The sequence below is a fragment of the Myodes glareolus genome, chromosome 6 (genome assembly GCF_982192425.1).
Source record: "Myodes glareolus chromosome 6, mMyoGla1.1, whole genome shotgun sequence".
In the NCBI taxonomy this organism is placed as follows: domain Eukaryota; kingdom Metazoa; phylum Chordata; class Mammalia; order Rodentia; family Cricetidae; genus Myodes; species Myodes glareolus.
In genome coordinates this window covers 105,868,512-105,885,142 of record NC_142031.1, presented here as the reverse complement: position 1 = coordinate 105,885,142, position 16,631 = coordinate 105,868,512, and the positions used below count along the sequence as shown (strand labels likewise).

Here is a 16,631-nt window from a genome sequence, read left to right as displayed (position 1 = left end):
CAAACACTACACAGCTATTCCGCAAGCTCCAGCCTCTTTTACAGGCAGGCCCCACCACCAGTCAAGCTTTACAGATACCCAGGGTGCAGTAGAATGATCTGTCAAGCCATAGACTGCAGCCCTAGCTTTAGAAACCCCCTTCTCCCAGCCCCTCCACACGCTTCTGCTACGGGGAAATGTGGGCAGAAAGAAACTGCCTATTCTCTCACGCTCAGCAGCTCAGTTGCCCTCCCCACTGGAGGTCTGTCCGAGGGAGGTTTTGAGTACTCCTGGACCTGCTGAGAAAGAATCCAGAGAGCCAGCGTACATTCCTAGATGTACGCTGCACCCATGCGTTATAGTGGGAGAGCATGAGACCAAAAGGGCAGAGCTCCCTCAGGGGCTACAGACCCAGGGGTTACAACTACTACTTATCCCACAGTGCACATGGCACAGCCCTGCCTGACACTGTAATTCAAGGCAGAAAAAGTACAAAGCCAGGTCACTGCTTCTGTACCCCAATACATATAAGGCTCCCAAGCCTGCTGGGGGGGAAGTACTTAGTACGACCTGCTGCTTGCTCACAGGAGCCGCATTGTTGCCAGATCCTCACTGAGAGGGAGGCAGGGGATGATGTGGGAGGTAGGGGAGAAGACAGATAACAGAACAGGTGACTTGGTTCATCTCTCTGTGGTCTCCGGATTTGCCTCTTGCTGTCTTTAAGCTGGCCGCCTTAGGCCTAGGGGACATTTCTGCTCTGCCCTAGCCTGGTTCTGAGCAGGCCTCTCCAGGCTTTTTGCGTTTGCCTCCTCCTCTTGGCTCTCACCCATTTTGCAGCTTCCTGCACCACACCCTACTTCAGGACCACAACTGTCTGCTTTCCGTGGGTTTGTATAGCCCAGGAGCCCCTCAAGATGGACTGGGAGATTGGTCCTCACTAGATGCATTACTGCATGCATGGAGCTGATCAGCACAGGGAGGAAGTTCTGAGAGCACAGGTCCCCTGATGACAGTTGTGCACACCCAACTTTACACTGAGGACCTCAGACGTGCAGAGTCAAGGCCCCTAGATGTTGCTATGTGTGCATGTTGCTGGAGCAGACTGGGGCCTCGGGCATCTGTACTGGAAACAGGTATGGTCAAGGACTGTAAGGATGCTGGAGGGATGCTGAAAGTACTTTGGGGAGGTATAAAGAGTAAGGAGCCACCATTCATGACCTGCAAAGGCCAGCATCAGTCAGTCAGACCTTAAGTGTCACCTGCTTTAGATAGCTATCCTGTGTCCTTTGGGCTCAAGAGCACTTGCAAGAGACAGTGCTCAGTCTGAGGCTTTCTCTAGTGCCACAGGGCTAGTTCATCATGCAAACAGGGTAGACTGGATGTGTGCAGAGTCAATAGTCCTGAGCCAGCCTCAAGGACAGATAGGTGGGACAGCTTCCCCACCTTCAAAGGGACACGTCTAAGACCTTTGTATGGAGCTCTTCCAAGGTGCCAGGTTGAGAGCAAAGCTGCTTGTCTTGGTGGCACCCTTGACCTTGCTTCTGTTGTTATCACCCAGTCACCCACTGCAGGTCCTAAGACAATCTCCAGTGAACTCCTGACTGCAAGTGTGGGTCTCCAGGTTCAAATTCCCTGTGTCTCTTTGTGGCCTCAGGCAAATCACTAACCACAGATTCTGCTTCCTCTGCTGTCCAACACAGATAACCAGAGAACGTGCCTTGAAGATTAGCACAGGGTGACCATCACGCCGAAAAGGTCATGTGTCAGTTGTAAAAAGTGAGCATCCTTTTCCCACAACAGCCACTAGGCAGTCAGTGGTCAGGCACCTCACAGACTACGCCACCCGATCACATTCACAGAACCCAGAAGTAAATGATGGCAAGCCTCTAGAGAACAGGAGAGGCAGGCTGGCCAAGCAGGCAGGGCGGTGAAGCAGAGGGCAGGTCCCTGGGTTTCAGCTCCATTAGTTGTGCCTGTAACCTTGGGTTCATCTCTGCAATGGGGAGTACCATCTTCCCTATGTAGCAAAAGTGTGAAGATTAGAAGTGCTGGGAACAGAACCTGTAGAAGGGCTCAACTCAGGTCCTGGAAGCCTCTGCTAGTATATAACTACCCAGCTCCAAAGGAAGAGTGTACGCAGCAGGAGACGTGGGCAGACTTGGGCAGTAGGGAACTGGACTCCAAACGCCCCCTCCTTCCTTCTTTATGGTCCCCTCACTACCTGAACAACAGCATTAGGCAGGAGCTCATTCCCAAGCTTTTGGTTCCCATCCAGGCCAGCCTCCTTGGCTGGGTCCCAGGTTTCTCAAAAGCCCCATCCCTTCACATGAGCTCCTGGCAGCTGGCTGGGAGGTTTTTGTTCACACTGAGGGGTGAGTGAGTCACTGCAGCTCCCAGTCCAAGGACAATCCTTCCCTCCCGGCTGACAAAGACCAGCCTCTGCCTCTTCGGTGAGTGGAGCCCTGAAGGTGGGTGGAAGACCTTTCCAGTCAGCTTCGACTGATGTCCATCAAGGACACTCCAAAGATTGGGTCCAATGACTCCAAACCGTCACAGGAAGGAGAGAGTCAGGAAAAGGAAGAGATAAATGGTACTTGTCGCCATGATAGACAAAGGTAGGCCCCGCTAGGCACCTGCCGTGTGCAAGAGGAGGGCATCCTCTGAGTTTGCCAGAAGGTGCCATGACCCTTTAAGAGAGCTGGTATACACAGAAGCCTGAAATAAATCTTATGTAAATGCCAATTTCTTATGGGGCTTTTTTGTATATTTTTTTTAATGTATGATATATAATGGACTCTTTTTTTCCCCCTAGAATGCAGCCCCTACTTAAACTCTATCTTAATTAAAGCTTGTTGTGGATTAAAGATGTGGTGGCAATTATATCCTAGATGCGAATACACTTGGCAAAGGGCGGGGAGCTGGCCTAGGAACAATTGCTCATTATGCTGCATTCTGGAACCTGCTGCCAGCCCGAGGGCGGTGGGCGGGGCCCTAGAGGGTGTGCCTGGGGGCCGAGGAACTCAGCTCTATGCTGAACCCACCTTTCGCTTGTACCAGCTGCTTGCCTACCTTCCCGTTCCAGCATTGTACCTGGCACGGCGCTTACAACCCGGAAAGGCACTAGTGCCGACCAGTCGGCCCATTTCTCCACCCAGAGAAAATGCCAAAGTAAGTCTGGAGCCCTGTGCAGGTGGCCCCCGACAGTGGTGCTGGAAGCTGGGTGCCTTGTGCAGGGCACGGGAGCAGTACAGGGTGCTGCTCAGGTCTCTGTCAGTGTCTCTGCCTGGGTGGCTCTCCTGCTATGCTCCTAGTGCCCCAACCCTTAAATCCCCCGAGGACGTACCAAGAGCACAAGGATGATGGGGCCCTGGTAGATGTAGTCCACCAAGTCACCAGGTTCCTTGCCAAACCAGCACCTGCAAAGACAAATGGCCCAGAGGGCCATTCTCAATTCAGAGCTAGGCCCCTCTGGAGGGAACGTTCCTGAGCCCAACCTCCAGGGAAGTTCTTGGTAGACGCTGCCCTTCAAGGCCCCTTCCCTGTCTTTTGTTGTATCTGGTGGGACTGTGGCTGGCCTCCCAGGGCCAGTCTCAGGGTTTGCCTGTGGGCTCCTCTGCAGTCCCTTACTCTGCTGCAAGCTGTGGGGACCCAGGACTGGGAAGGCAGCAGGTACAGGAAGCAAGGAAGAGCTGAGCTCTCCTTCACTGGTCTAGGGCCGTGCTGTCTCGTCCCACCTGCTGTTTATAGAATATGAATGCCAGACACTCATGGCACAAAGCTGCAGGTGTCCAAGTGGGGTCTTCTCTAGTCCTGGGCTTCTTACTCTCAGTGAAAGCAGCCTACTGCCTGGTCAGGCTCGCTGACTGATGGAAACGCTTTGGGACCCAGAAGAAAGGTTAGGCTATGTTTCTGACTCTGTCAGCAAGTACCGACCTTCAGAGGTCACCCAGTGTAAGGCAGTCTTGGACAGCCACCTCAGAGCACCCCGAATTTCTGTCCTCTGTTTGAACAGCCCCTCTGAGGAACAGCTTAGCACCTTCAAAGGCAGCCCTCCACTTTCTGAGCATCTTTTGTCTTTATGAGCCTTTCCTAGCGCTAGGGTCCTTAAATGGGATCCTAGTCTCGTTCCACACCTTAAATGCCGCTTGCCCCCTCTTGCCCCTTTGATCTCATGGGGAGCTGCTGTTATCTGGGATGTGGTAGGATTTCCTTCCGATGCAAGGAAGGCCGAACTGAATTCTGCAGAGCCACTGTGCAAGCCTGGTGTGTGCGGACTCAAGGGGGAGGACCTATTTTTTTTTTTTTCTGCCTGAGGACCATGAAAACGAGGTCTGCTCAGGTAAGGGTTGCGATTCCACCCCTCCCAAGGCTGGACCAGAGCCAAAGCTGACTGACTGTACTATCTTAACTCAAAACCCCCATGCTGGCCTGTCCCACTTACTGTTCATTCTCATAGTAGAGTTTGCCGAGTGCCCAGGCGATGATGATAGGGCAGGGGATGCCTGAAAGGAGAGACATGGGCTGCACAGGACGGACAGATGCATAAAGATCCTCTTGTATCAAGGCAGGAGATCACAAGGGACTTGGGGTTATGTGTTTGGTCTTCTAACTACAGGCCACTTGTGACACTACGGTGCCTGTCTCAGTTCCTGCCCCAAATCTCAGCCATTCTTTCCAAGCAGAGGACAGAATGGAGGGAGCGGATGCATCCTGAGGGGGAGCAGGGGCGTGGCGGGCAGAGCTGTACCGGGGCATTGGTCAGGACTGCATAGGGTAATGACAGGAGCTGCGGGAGTACCAAGGCAGGCTGATTCCAGTCCTCGGTCTCAAGGCAAAGGGGGGAGTTTTATCAGCGGTGCCCCTTTCCCCAGGAGGCCCTCCTGCCCAGGAACCCTCACACCATCCAATGAAGAGGAAGAGCCACTTGCGCAGGTGCTCCGTGGAGTACGTCATGACGATGGCAGTGTGCAGGTAGCAGCCCTCCACAAACATCCAGAAGAAGTTGGTGACCACGAAGTAGTTAAAGATGGTGGTGATGCAGCGGCACCAGACCTGCGTGTGGGGCGGGGTGGTGAGAGCTGCTGGGACAGCAGAGTGGGTCCCACAGAGAGGCAAGGGACCTCCCACTTTGGGGCTTACAGGCAGGGTTCCAAATAATATCAACTCTCAGTGGGGTAGCTCAGCCTCCCACCCTCATTTCTGGGCAGCTCTTCTCCCAGGACCCCCCCTTACCTTCTCCTCCCCCACCTCTTCAGTCTCTTTTTGCTTATGCGCTATAGGGGACAGAACCCAGGTCTCCCTCCTGCTTGGCAAGCATTCTGAACTACAGTCCTACCCTTTTAAGACATTTGAAAATACTTGTATTTTGTATCAGTGTCTCACAAAATTGTCCAGGCTGGCTGTGAACTCACTGTGTGACCCAGACAGGCCTTGAATTTATAAAACTCTTTCTTGGTGTCCCAAGTAGCTGAGATTACAGGCCGACATCACCATGTCTGGTGTCTCTTTTCAGTTTAGAAAGGGAGACTGGTTGGCTTTCTGCAAATAGAGCTGGGTCAGAACAGCCCTGTTTTCAATGTTCAGGTCACTTTGGCTACACGGCTAGTCAAATTGGGTCCAATTAGGGATAGACTTTGAACCTTCCCTTAAAAAGAATAAAAACAAGCTAAGCAGCAGCGGTGCACACCTTTAATCCCGGCACTTGGGAGGCAGCGGCAGGTGAATCTCTGAGTTTGTGGCCAACCTGGTCTACAGAGTGAGTTCTAGGACAACCAGGGCTACACAGAGAAATCCTGTCTCAAAGAACCAAAACAAACAAACAAAACCAAAAAATGAAAAGAATGTGCGGGAAACAAGCCCTCACAACAAGAGTAGTGGGGGCCCTGGCCATGGAGGCATTGGAGGGTTGGCTCATGGGGGTGGGGGCAGTGCAAGGTTTTGTGGTTTTGAGGCCTATACAAAACTGGCATTTCTCTGAGCCTCGAGGCAACCACCTTCCCAGTGGTGAGGAGAAAGGAAGGCACTGAAACATGAGTGGGAGCTGTGGTCAGGGCTGCTACTGTGTGGCCTCTCAGCAGGGCAGCATCCGTCTCTGTTCCTCTGAATGAGGAGACACCCCTGAGAGCATATTTCATGGATGTAGGGAGGAGAGGCACTGGCCCAGACTCACACAGTGGGTCCCTCTGAGCTAGGGTCCAAGCCATGTGTTTCCATTCCTGTGGCTTCCTTTTTCGCAGGACTCTTTTATGGCCAGTGTGAGCAAGTGAAGAATGTGGGTGCAGCAGCAGCTGGCTGGGTGAGGGGAGCCCTGGGCAGCCTACTTCCTCTCTGCATGGCCAGCCATCCTGGGTACCGCTCCTAGGCTGAGCTGCCTGCTGACCCATGGCTCTATCCTATAACCCCAGCACTGATCCTGGATTCATGTAGCTGCTGGCTCCTTTGTTCTCAAGAGTGTTAGTGGGTGAGAGGCTATGAACCCCAAACAGTAAACCTCCTCACTTTTGCAGGTGAAGTTCGGTCTCATTAGCGCCAGCCAGCATTGGGCCTGGAACATACCTGACACCTCATGACACTGGCCTGGCTCTGAGGCAGGGCCCTGAGGCAGACTTCAGGCCAGGCAAGAGTTCAGGATCAAACGTGTGTGTGTGTATGTGTGTGTGTGTGCGTGTGCGTGCACGCGTACATGCACGTGTGTGTGTTTTCAGGATCAGGCCAGCCAAAAAATGTACTGAGATATGCCAAATATTGGGGTTGGGCTTCTTTCAGTCTACAGTTTTATAGTGACTTGGACACTATGAAGTAAGCTGACACAACTCCTAATATGTGGGACCACTGTGTGGAGGTACCATACCAACGTGCAACCTTCACCTTTCTGGGCTTCAATTTCCATGTCTGTGGAAGGAGAATCAATCTCTCCAGCCCTATGTTAGAAGTTAGTAGCATCTCCTTTTCCTCTAAGGTACCCGGACATGCAACGCGGGTAAGGGCAGGGGGTAGGGGGCAGGGAATCGGAGATGGTTTTAGCTGGGAGCAAGCCCCAAGGTCTGGCCCATGGTGGGTCATGAGATAGACTATCAGACAGCAAGACAGGCATCCCCAAGTCTAAGGTTCCTGGCAGTGACCAAGGGAGGCAACCCCAAGTCTGCGGCTCCCAGCAGTGACCTCATTGCCTTCGTGAACTTCGTGGTCAATGAGCTGCAGCAGGAACCACGTGACGTTCCTCAGGATGAAGGTGGTGATGAGGTTCCAGTGGATCACATTCCGCAGGCAGCGAATGCTCCTGTGGAGGCCCAGGTCAGGGTCAGCCAGTTTGGCTGGGGCTTGGGCTGGGGGTCAGCAGGGTAAGGAGCCCCTGAGAAAGGCTTTGGATGAGGTGGGTCTGCACCAGAGCCCAAGTCCCCCCTGGTGGTCACAGCTGGGCCTGTTCTCCACCTTTCAGGTGGCTCCAGCACCTGACTTAGCCCATCTCTGTCCATTCTTCCCAGGCCCCAGAATGGAGGAGACAGTGAGGTACTGGAGTGTTGGCTCATGGGGGGGGTGTGAGGGGGAGGGTTGTAGAAGAGAAAGCAGGGTGGAGATGGACTCACCGCAGGAACAGGAAGAGCAGGAAAGCGGCCACTAGGGCCACCACGGAAACACAGTGGCCTAGGTAGTTGACAATGAGGGCGATTCGGTAATGCAGGTCGTACTTCCTCTGCTGGACAGACAGATGGGCATGGGAAGGCAGAAACATGACTACGTGGGAGTAGGGCTGGCACTCCAGTCATTTCTGTCCTGACCTTGCGACAACAGAGGCCCTAAGTACCTCCTCCAATCCCAGCTTCTTGCTCTTCCCCTTGCTGGCCTGGTGGCTCTGTTATTATAAATGGCCGAAGCCCGGAGGTGCAGACCTGTAACCCAGTTACTCGGGAGGTTGAGTTAAGAGGACCTACCTGGTCCCTGATGACTCAAAATAAAAATAGAGGCTGGAGCTGAGGATCAATGGTAGAGAGCTTGTCCTGGGCTCAGTCCTCAGCAACACACACCCACACCCACAGAAGCCGTGGTCAGGGCTCCCAACATGAATTTTTAATTTTTAAGAGCACATTTGGACATGGTCCAAATTCCAAGTGAGGAAAGTGAGGTTCGGTGGAAGAGGAGAGGACACGCTCACAGAACCCACCAACTGCAGTGGGCACCGACTACATGGTTGTGCCCTTTCCAAGTTTCATGCCACCAGCTCAAGCTCTTTTGGAGGGGGACTCCGTGGAGGACAGGACCCGCAGAAAAGAGGGTCTGGGCCACACAAAGCCTGGTTCTGTTGCCCACAAGGTTTTTGGGTTTATCCTGAGTCGTAACACTCTATGAGAAGCTGAGTGGGGGAAAGCAGGGGCACTCACCTTGTCATCCAAAATGGGTTCACAGTGTGAGTAGTTGATCCTTGAGGCCCATGTCCCATTCTCCAAGCATTCTCGGTAGGCATTCCCTAGAGAAGGTGCCAACCACTGAGACCCAGGTCACTCTTCCTCCTCAGAAACCCTCCCTGCCTCCCTGGTACCTGCGGGATAAGGTCCACATTCTTTAGTTCCCCTGGACCTGAAAACACAATGCATATCTGAAAGCTTGCATGAGTCATTTATATGAAAATTACATAAAGGGCTTTATCTTACACAGTAGCTGGAAGGCATGTTAAAACCCACTTCAGGCACACTCTTTGACCAGCTCTTTGTGTGCCTCCTTTCATTTTCTTCCTCTGCTACAAAACTGAACCCAATTGTGAGTCCTGGGTTGTGGCTGAAGATTGGCTGCTTTTAGCACAACAGACAATTTCGGTCCCTGCTTCCATCATTTCCCATGTGCGCCCCAATACCCTTCTCCAGTAGCAGCTTTTGCATTTCAACAATAGCTGCCACTTACACGGCATGTGTTTGCTGGCCCAGGTACTTTTCTAGCTGAATCTAATGGACAAGATACATTTGCCACACAGTCTTTGTTCTGATCCTTTATCTATAGGGGAGGAAACTGAGGCACAGGAAGAGGCAAGAATACCAAGATTGCAAGGTCTGGCTCTCGGTTTTCTGTTCTCGACCTCTAGGTCACCGGCTTGTGGTAATACAGAAGTTTGACGATGCGGGGCTGTGCTCTTGCCCTGGAACTATGACCACTTTGCAGGTCACTGTGTGTTGTCTATGTTCAGGGAGCCAGTGTTCACATTGAAACTGAACGTGGTGTCCAACGGGACACTTTGGAGCAGCGGCGTCCAGGAAACAGAAGCTTGGGCTTCATCAGGCATAAAGCATGCAGGCCGAAAATGCTCAGAGCCAGCGTTCAACTGGAACTCTGATCTGTGAAGTCTAGATCTGAAGTGGCTCTCTCCATAGCGCACCCCTACACCCTCCAGGCAGGAGGGGTCCTCCTCCCTGAGATCCCTCAAAGCCCTTCCCCAGCCTCTGCTCTGCAGCACACTGTTAGCAGGGAGCTCAGCTCCCCTTTGATTGCAATTCCGAATAATCCATTGTTTGGGGGTGATTTGTTCCAGGGCTCTGCTTACTGGCTAATGGGCAGCTGTTCGTGGGTTTTCTTTTTTGGCTCATGTTAGATATACAATATAAAGCTAATTAAAATAAATAGCTCAGAGCACAGAGTCATGGGGCTGGAGGGGAAACTTTAGATTGTTTGTGGATGCATTGAGTTCTGAAAAAAAAATATTAAGTTACTTAGAAACTCACTTCCCCTGAACTGACAGTGAGCTCAGAGAGATGGGATTATTAAGGAACATTTCCAAAGAGCAGAAAACAATGGGGGGGAGTCTATTAGCTTAATTATTCTTTAATTTGGTGCTCCAAGCCAATAGATTTTTCAAATTTAGGGTTTAAAAAAGTTTGCCTCTGGTCCATCAGCATGAGGCCCGTGTCTGTCAGGATCCTGCGTCAGCCTGTGGCGCCTCACAACGAGAGGCCCCAGCATCTCTCCAGTGCTCAGTTTCCATCAGAAAGAGATCAGTGGTTAAACGGAGCCGAGGACCTGGGTTCAGTTTCCTGGCACCAACCTGGTGGCGCACAGTCACCCCTAACTCCAATTCCAGAAAATCCAACACCTGGCTGTGACCTCTTTCGGCACTAAGCACATACACAGTGTGCAGACATACAAGCAGGCAAAACATTCCTACACATCAAATAGAGACCCAAAGTAGTGCCGCTTCTTTATCCAGTGATGTCCCTTACCTGGCATGTGGTGGGAACACTCCGTCACTGTTGGTGAGAAAGGTGGTACTGGCCACTGATTACATGCCATGTCTGCCTAAAAACCACCAATAAGTGTCTCTTTATCACTCTTAAGAATGAAGTTCAACTTTCTTGACACGATATTAAGGTTCTCTACCCCTGAACCCCACATCTGCCTAGCACCCATACACAGCTGACATTTGCTTTAGCGAGCCTAGAGCATGCCCAGATCAATGCTGCCCTAGACCCCGAGACACTTCTGCATGTGCTCTGCTCTTTAACCAACTCCTGCCTGTCCTCAAACTGGTCCAATGCCAGCTCCTCCACAAGGCCTGTCTAATGTTCTATATCCGAATCCATCATTCCGCTTCCTCTAAGTACCTCTGCTAGAGAGTCTCACTTCACCTTTTATTGCCCTCGGACTCCATTAACACATACATTTTTGTGTTATCGAACACACACACACACACACACACACACACACACGCACATGTGCACAGGAGTGCTTGGATCCAGTTTCACCAAGGAAAATTTAGTTTGACCACAGCCATGCTTTCCATTCTACTCTGTTCTAATGTATCCATCTACTTGCTTCATATACAAATGTTAGTCGTGACCCATCAAATCAATTTCACAGTCCACTATTGTCACACAATCTGTAGTTTGAAAAACAATGAATCTATTTTAGAGTATTCACCATGATTCAGTGTGGGCTATGTCTCTTTGAATCTATTCCTTCCCTTTGCTACTAAACATAAGCTCCCCGGTGACAGACAAGTAGGCAGGGTTCATATTGGGCTACTGTGTGCCCCTCCAGAGCAAGACTTTGAGTGCATGTGGACAGCACTGAACTGGCTTAGATTTGCTAAGCCTTGAAAATTGTTATCTGAAATGTGGTATGTGAGAGTGTAAAGGGTTTCCCTCCGGGGGCCCACTGCAGTCTGGGGATGAGTTTCTGGCTATCAACACTGGGTGCCAGAAGACTGGAAGACAGATGTGTCTGCTCTTTGAGGGAGCTGTCTGCTACAGCTAATGAGGGCACCAAGCCCTCAGGCACAGCCTTGGACAAGAAAGTGGAGGAGCCCTGCTCCCTCTTTCCCCTAAACCACAGGAGGATGGACACATGCAGTCTGAGGGCAGATGTCCAGGCCAGAACTGTGGGACTGGATGCAGTGAGGTGGGCACCGGTTGCCATGGTAACAGAGGTGCACCTGCTGAGGATCAATGCCAATGGTGTGTGGTGTGGCTTTCTAGGGGCATTAGGATATGGATGCTACAGGTGGGAAATCCCCAGAGTGTCATTGTACTGTTGAAACTTAGACTCTGGATGCTACAGGCAGGAATCCCCAGGGTGGCACAAGACAAGGCAACAGGCTCTCCCCATTTCAGGTGGCAATGGTTGGCTGATAAGTCCTTGTTCAGAGGTTCACCCAAAGTGGTTCAGAAGCCTTATTGGGGGGATGGGAGCCTATCATTTATCTCCAGTTTTGTTTTTGGTGGCTAGGTGACCATGGCCAAGTCTTCTCCCTTTTGCCTCAGTTTCCGCTCTTAGAAAAAAAGTCACTCCCATTGATTCTCCCCCAAAATCATTGACATCTTAGGTAGGTTGTTTATTTACTTGGTGGGACTTTTCATTTTGCTAAATATCAACCATGAAGCCATTATGACAGTTCCAAGATTCCATAATTCCAAATGCTCCCTATAGTACCACCTCTACCTCTCATATCCTCACTGGTAGACAAGGACTTTGTAAAATGGACTGCGGCGGTCCATTTTGGGAAATAATTCAAGAGGCAGGTTGAGCATAGGAGAAAGAGTGAATGAGGATGTGTTTCAAGGAGAGATGTTGTCATTGGCTATTTGGAAAGGAGAGCAAGTGATGTCAACAAGGAGGTAGGGACTAGAAGTCATTTTTACAGAAGGCAGGACCCAGGCTTGGCTCGTTCAGCACCACGGACAGCAAAACCAAAGAGCCAAGTCGATCACCAGCTCTGTAGGTGCGAAGACCTTGGAGAGCTCCTGATCACTTAGATACCTGTCAGCCCAGTTCCTACAGCAGCTTCTATAGTTGCTGCTGTCCCAAGGGTTCAGTTATTCACCTCTGCCTGGTACATACCGGGCTAGGACTGTTCTTTTGCTAATTCCTGCTTTAAAGGGCCTTTTGCTCCGACCCTGCCCACAGGCTCCCTGGAGTGAGATCCTTCATCTCCAGGCTGAGATCCCTTAAAGCAAGGCCTATATTTCCTTCTCATCTGGCCCCTTCTTAAATGCAGAACAGAACTGAACACATAGGGATGGGACAAAACTGACGTCGTTGCCTCGGATACCGGGAAACTAAAAGAGTGAGACTCGTGGCAAGCCAAGAGAAGGATTGATGAACCTTACCACACTGCACAACCCTTGCAAAGGAGGTAACTAAGTCTCTCACATATTCAATGACAGGCCAACCCCACTGTCGAAACTTCCACCACCAAAGTCCAAGTCCCTGTCCTGTGGAGCATCAATCTCAAAAGGCAAACCCCGCGGGCAGCATCTTTTATTTGCCAGGTAGTCTTTGTTGCTCTGGGCGAAGGGGGGGGGCATGTTAGAAACTGAATCAGTGGGCAATTCCTTGAGAATGTAAGAGGGGAAGGAAACTTATCCCTCATTTTGTTTGTTGAGGTCCAACAAGGGAAAGGCATCCTACTGAGATGCCATAGAGCCAATTTTTTGTTTGTTTGTTTGTTTTTCTGGAAGAAAAGAGCCTTCTCCATTGTGCCTAAGTTCCCTGTAGCCAACTGGGCCATCTCTGAGGGCTGCTGGGATTCCTAGTGACCACATTCATAGAAGGAAATACCTTAGGGACCACATAGCCCACTTCAATCTCCCTGTTGCCTGAAGTCCAAGTGCCACAGGTTAAGGCATTGAACTGACTCTCATTTTTCTTTCTTGGTGAGAAGAAAGTCTCTCCAGCTTCTCCCGCCCTAGTCTCCACTGCCTGTCACGGGCAGCAATAATGCATGGAATAACTGGCTACCTGCTGAAGAGACCTCTGTGGAGGCATAGACAGAGCTGGGTGGTTAAGACACAGTCATGATGCCAACAGAGAGTTCCAAGCCTCCCAAATGATGTGGACCTCCCCAAAGAAGTGGTTCTGTACAGGATAGTTATGATGGACTGGATCTCCTTGGTCTTATCATAGCCTTTGGGAAGCAGGTTACCAGAGATCAGGTGGCTGGTGATGTCCGCACTTGTTCAGTCCCAGTCTGCCTTTAAAAGCTTGTTGGGCTGAATTGCTCAGGCTGGGAAGCTGCCTTGCCAAAACCGGGTACTGGGTGGGAAAGAACCTCTCAGAGCCATCTGCCTATGACACCTAAGGCCACAGGATGGCCACCCTATTGTATTGTGTGGATACTGATCTCCGGGTTTTGGCTCTCTACACTGGGCCACAATCTTACTAGTTCCACAGGGTTTTTCACTCATTGAGTCCTGCCATTCCTGAGTGGACAGAGTGGGGACAGGAGCCTGTACTTATAGGGGACAATGGGGAAGCTGAGTTATGGAGACACTGAGCAATTTAATGGTGATCACACTAGGTCCATGAAGGCGGGCAGGGTGAGTGGGATCCACTTCACTGTGGATATCACTTCTTTCTCACTAGGCTCTGCTTCTCAGTGCTCCATGCTACTCATTCCAGCCACCCCTAGCAATGCTCAATGGGCCTGTTTCCATGATATTGATCTGATATGATGCCAGCCTGTGAAGGGACTAAAAAAGGAGATGATTTGGGGACTTTGAGATACAGGTTGTTTGGAACCAAGGACAGGAAGGGAAGGGGACCCTCCTCAAGCACAGAACTGGAGGTCCAAAGAGGAGGTGAGCTTGCAAGAGGAAGATAGGTAGTCATTGTGAGAAGTATTAAGCCTGGCTCTCAACTCAACGCTCTTGCAAAGTAATGGCTGCTCCAACCCACGCTCCAAAAGCAGAGAAGCCTTCTGAAGGTTAAAAACTCTGCCTCCTTCCAGCAGCCTTGGGACACCAGATATTCTCAGGTAGGATGGACAGACTGCATCCTTCCAAGATATAATGTAGAGGCCACACCAGCTCAGAATAACAACCTCTGTGGTGTAGGATGTCTCCATCATGCCCCCTTCATGCCTCCAGACAAGGGTGCTCCTCCTTCCAGGCCCCAGATCACCACCTACTCTCCTCTCCTCCTTCCAGGCCCCAGATCACCGCCTGCTCCCCTCTCCTCCTTCCAGGCTGCAGATCACTGCCTACTCCCCTCTCCTCCTGCCCCTCACTGATGTTCCCCAAAGGCCACAGGGAACCCTGACTGCGGACTCGAACACTGTTCCCTCTCCACTTTGACAAGACCCCATGAAGTCAGTGTTTTCTCTTCACACAGATAAGAAAACTAAGAGAATTCAGTATCAACAAAGGCAAGGAAATGAAACCAGCTTCGGCGTCCATCAACAGGTGACTAGATAATGAAAATGTGGTAAAATTCGATGGATTTTTACTCATCTGGAAAGAAAAGCTGAAATTATGAAAAATGGATGGATCTGGAAAGCATTATATTAAGTGAGGCAACCAAGACTCAGAAAGACAAAAATGTCATATTTGATCTTAATTTTACTGTTAATGTGTATGTAAATAAGAGAATACGAGAGTGGGTATAGGCTATAAAACGGCATGGGAGATGAGGCGAGGGGAGCAGGGGATGTAGAGGAAGGTGTGTGAGCCTGGTGGCAAAGCAAGGACGAATGCGACATGAAATTGGAAAGGAGTTACTGGGGGCATCAGAGTAGACAGGGAGAAGAAGGAAGATAAACAGCAGAACCTAATTATTTATAGTCTCAACAAAACAAAACAAATCAGAATAATTAGCAGCATACGCTAATGAAAACATACTAGAGCAGGAAGATAGCCCAGAGGGAAAAGACACTCGCCCAGACAGCTTGCTAACCTGATTCAAACTCTGGAATCCTTGTAAAGAACTTACTCAGTCAAGTTGTTCCCTGACTTATGCTGTGGCGTGTGTCCCACCTCCCACATCATGTATACAGTCGAACACATAATAATGAAATTGTAAAATCCACAAAGTGAAAAAAGGAAAGAGAACTAAGAAACAGATCAAGAGGCAGCCAGTCACCAAGGAACCCTAGCTCTGCACCGAGGCCACCTCCCACGTCTCCCCAGGCTCCTGTCATCCCCCTGCCTCCGCAGGTACTGCAGAGGCACCACCTTACTGATTGTGGAGTAGGACTGGAGGCGGTCAGCAAGGCCCAAGTGACTGAACTCAAGCACAGCTAAGAACAGGCCCTTTGGAGTGCTGGAGGGTAGGTGTCTTCCCTTAGGGGGGACTCCAGGGCTCCAGACTTCTGTGGTTGTGGTGGTCATCAGAGAGAAGACAGGGAATGGTGCTGAGGGGAGGAGCAGGGCAGCAGCACAGGCCAAGGTTCCTGGTGGTCTTGGACTATATTTCAGATGGCACATCCTGAAAATCAAGCAGCATCCCTCCAGAATTCTTGGTCCCTCAGCTTGGGGCTATGGACAATTGCTCAGCATCTTTGGGTCTTGCAGAATGAAGACCTTCAGCGCCTCCATGGTCCTTCTCTTTCCTTCTCACATACCCTCTCTTTACAGGATCCAACACTAACTCAATTCTTTCAGCTCCAGTGAAATGCTTCTTTCAGGAAGCCTTTTCAACTTACTCTCCATCCTTCCATTGGCTCTGGCATTTGGGACAGTGCTACTTCACCTAGGAGCCAATATACTATGTTCCCTGGCAGTGTCTGCTGCCTTACTCACTAGAACAGAAACCCTTGGAAAGCAGGGTGAGGCTTCTCTCTCTCTCTCTCTCTCTCTCTCTCTCTCTCTCTCTCTCTCTCTCTCTTTCAAGACATAGTTTCTCTAGCTTTGGAGCCTGGCCTGGAACTAGCTCTTGTAGACCAGGCTGGCCTCGAACTCACAGAGATCCACCTGCGTCTGCCTCCCAAGTGCTGAGATTAAAGGCGTGTGCCACCACCGCCCGGCTGCAGGGTGAGGTCTTACATGGCTTTGGGGAACTGCTTTCTCAGCTTGTCAGGGACTTTTCGGGGATGGGGGTGGGGTGTGAAGGGCAACACAGCCTGATGTGAAGTGGAGATTCAACAATGTATTGTGGGACTGTTCCATCCAAGGGTGGGGGAGGGAGGGAAGTTCAGAAAGACAGATTTGTCTGTCTCCTGGGCTCCTTCCACACAAGGCAGGCAGATGTTAGAGCATGGCTGGTCTTTTCCTACTTGAAGTGACAGGGAGGGTGGCTGGAGGCAGGTGGACTGTTAGTTCTGGTGGCCAGAGAGTCTCCCTACCTGCTCTCTCTTCGCTCTGCCCCCATTAGCTACCTTCTGTGATGGGGAGACCTGCCCTGATTTCCCTCTGTCTCATCAGGGAAATGGTCCTCACACACAGAGGACTTCCTGCCTG

At 50.9% G+C, this 16,631-nt stretch overlaps 1 protein-coding gene across 4 annotated transcripts in view; it reads right to left on the bottom strand.

Moving 5' to 3' along the window:
• Crhr2 (corticotropin releasing hormone receptor 2) overlaps positions 1–16,631 on the bottom strand; it is a 41,826-nt gene that overhangs the window by 6,163 nt on the left and 19,032 nt on the right. For 2 of the 4 annotated variants that reach the window (XM_087907462.1, XM_087907465.1), the window contains 6 exons: positions 8,358–8,443; positions 7,566–7,675; positions 7,141–7,258; positions 4,878–5,031; positions 4,421–4,481; positions 3,323–3,395 (listed from right to left, as the gene is read on the bottom strand). In XM_087907462.1, coding sequence (XP_087763588.1) covers positions 3,323–3,395; positions 4,421–4,481; positions 4,878–5,031; positions 7,141–7,258; positions 7,566–7,675; positions 8,358–8,443 — 602 coding nt within the window. The remainder of the gene's footprint in view (positions 1–3,322; positions 3,396–4,420; positions 4,482–4,877; positions 5,032–7,140; positions 7,259–7,565; positions 7,676–8,357; positions 8,444–16,631) is intronic. The other 2 variants (XM_087907463.1, XM_087907464.1) reach the window with 1 other exon arrangement.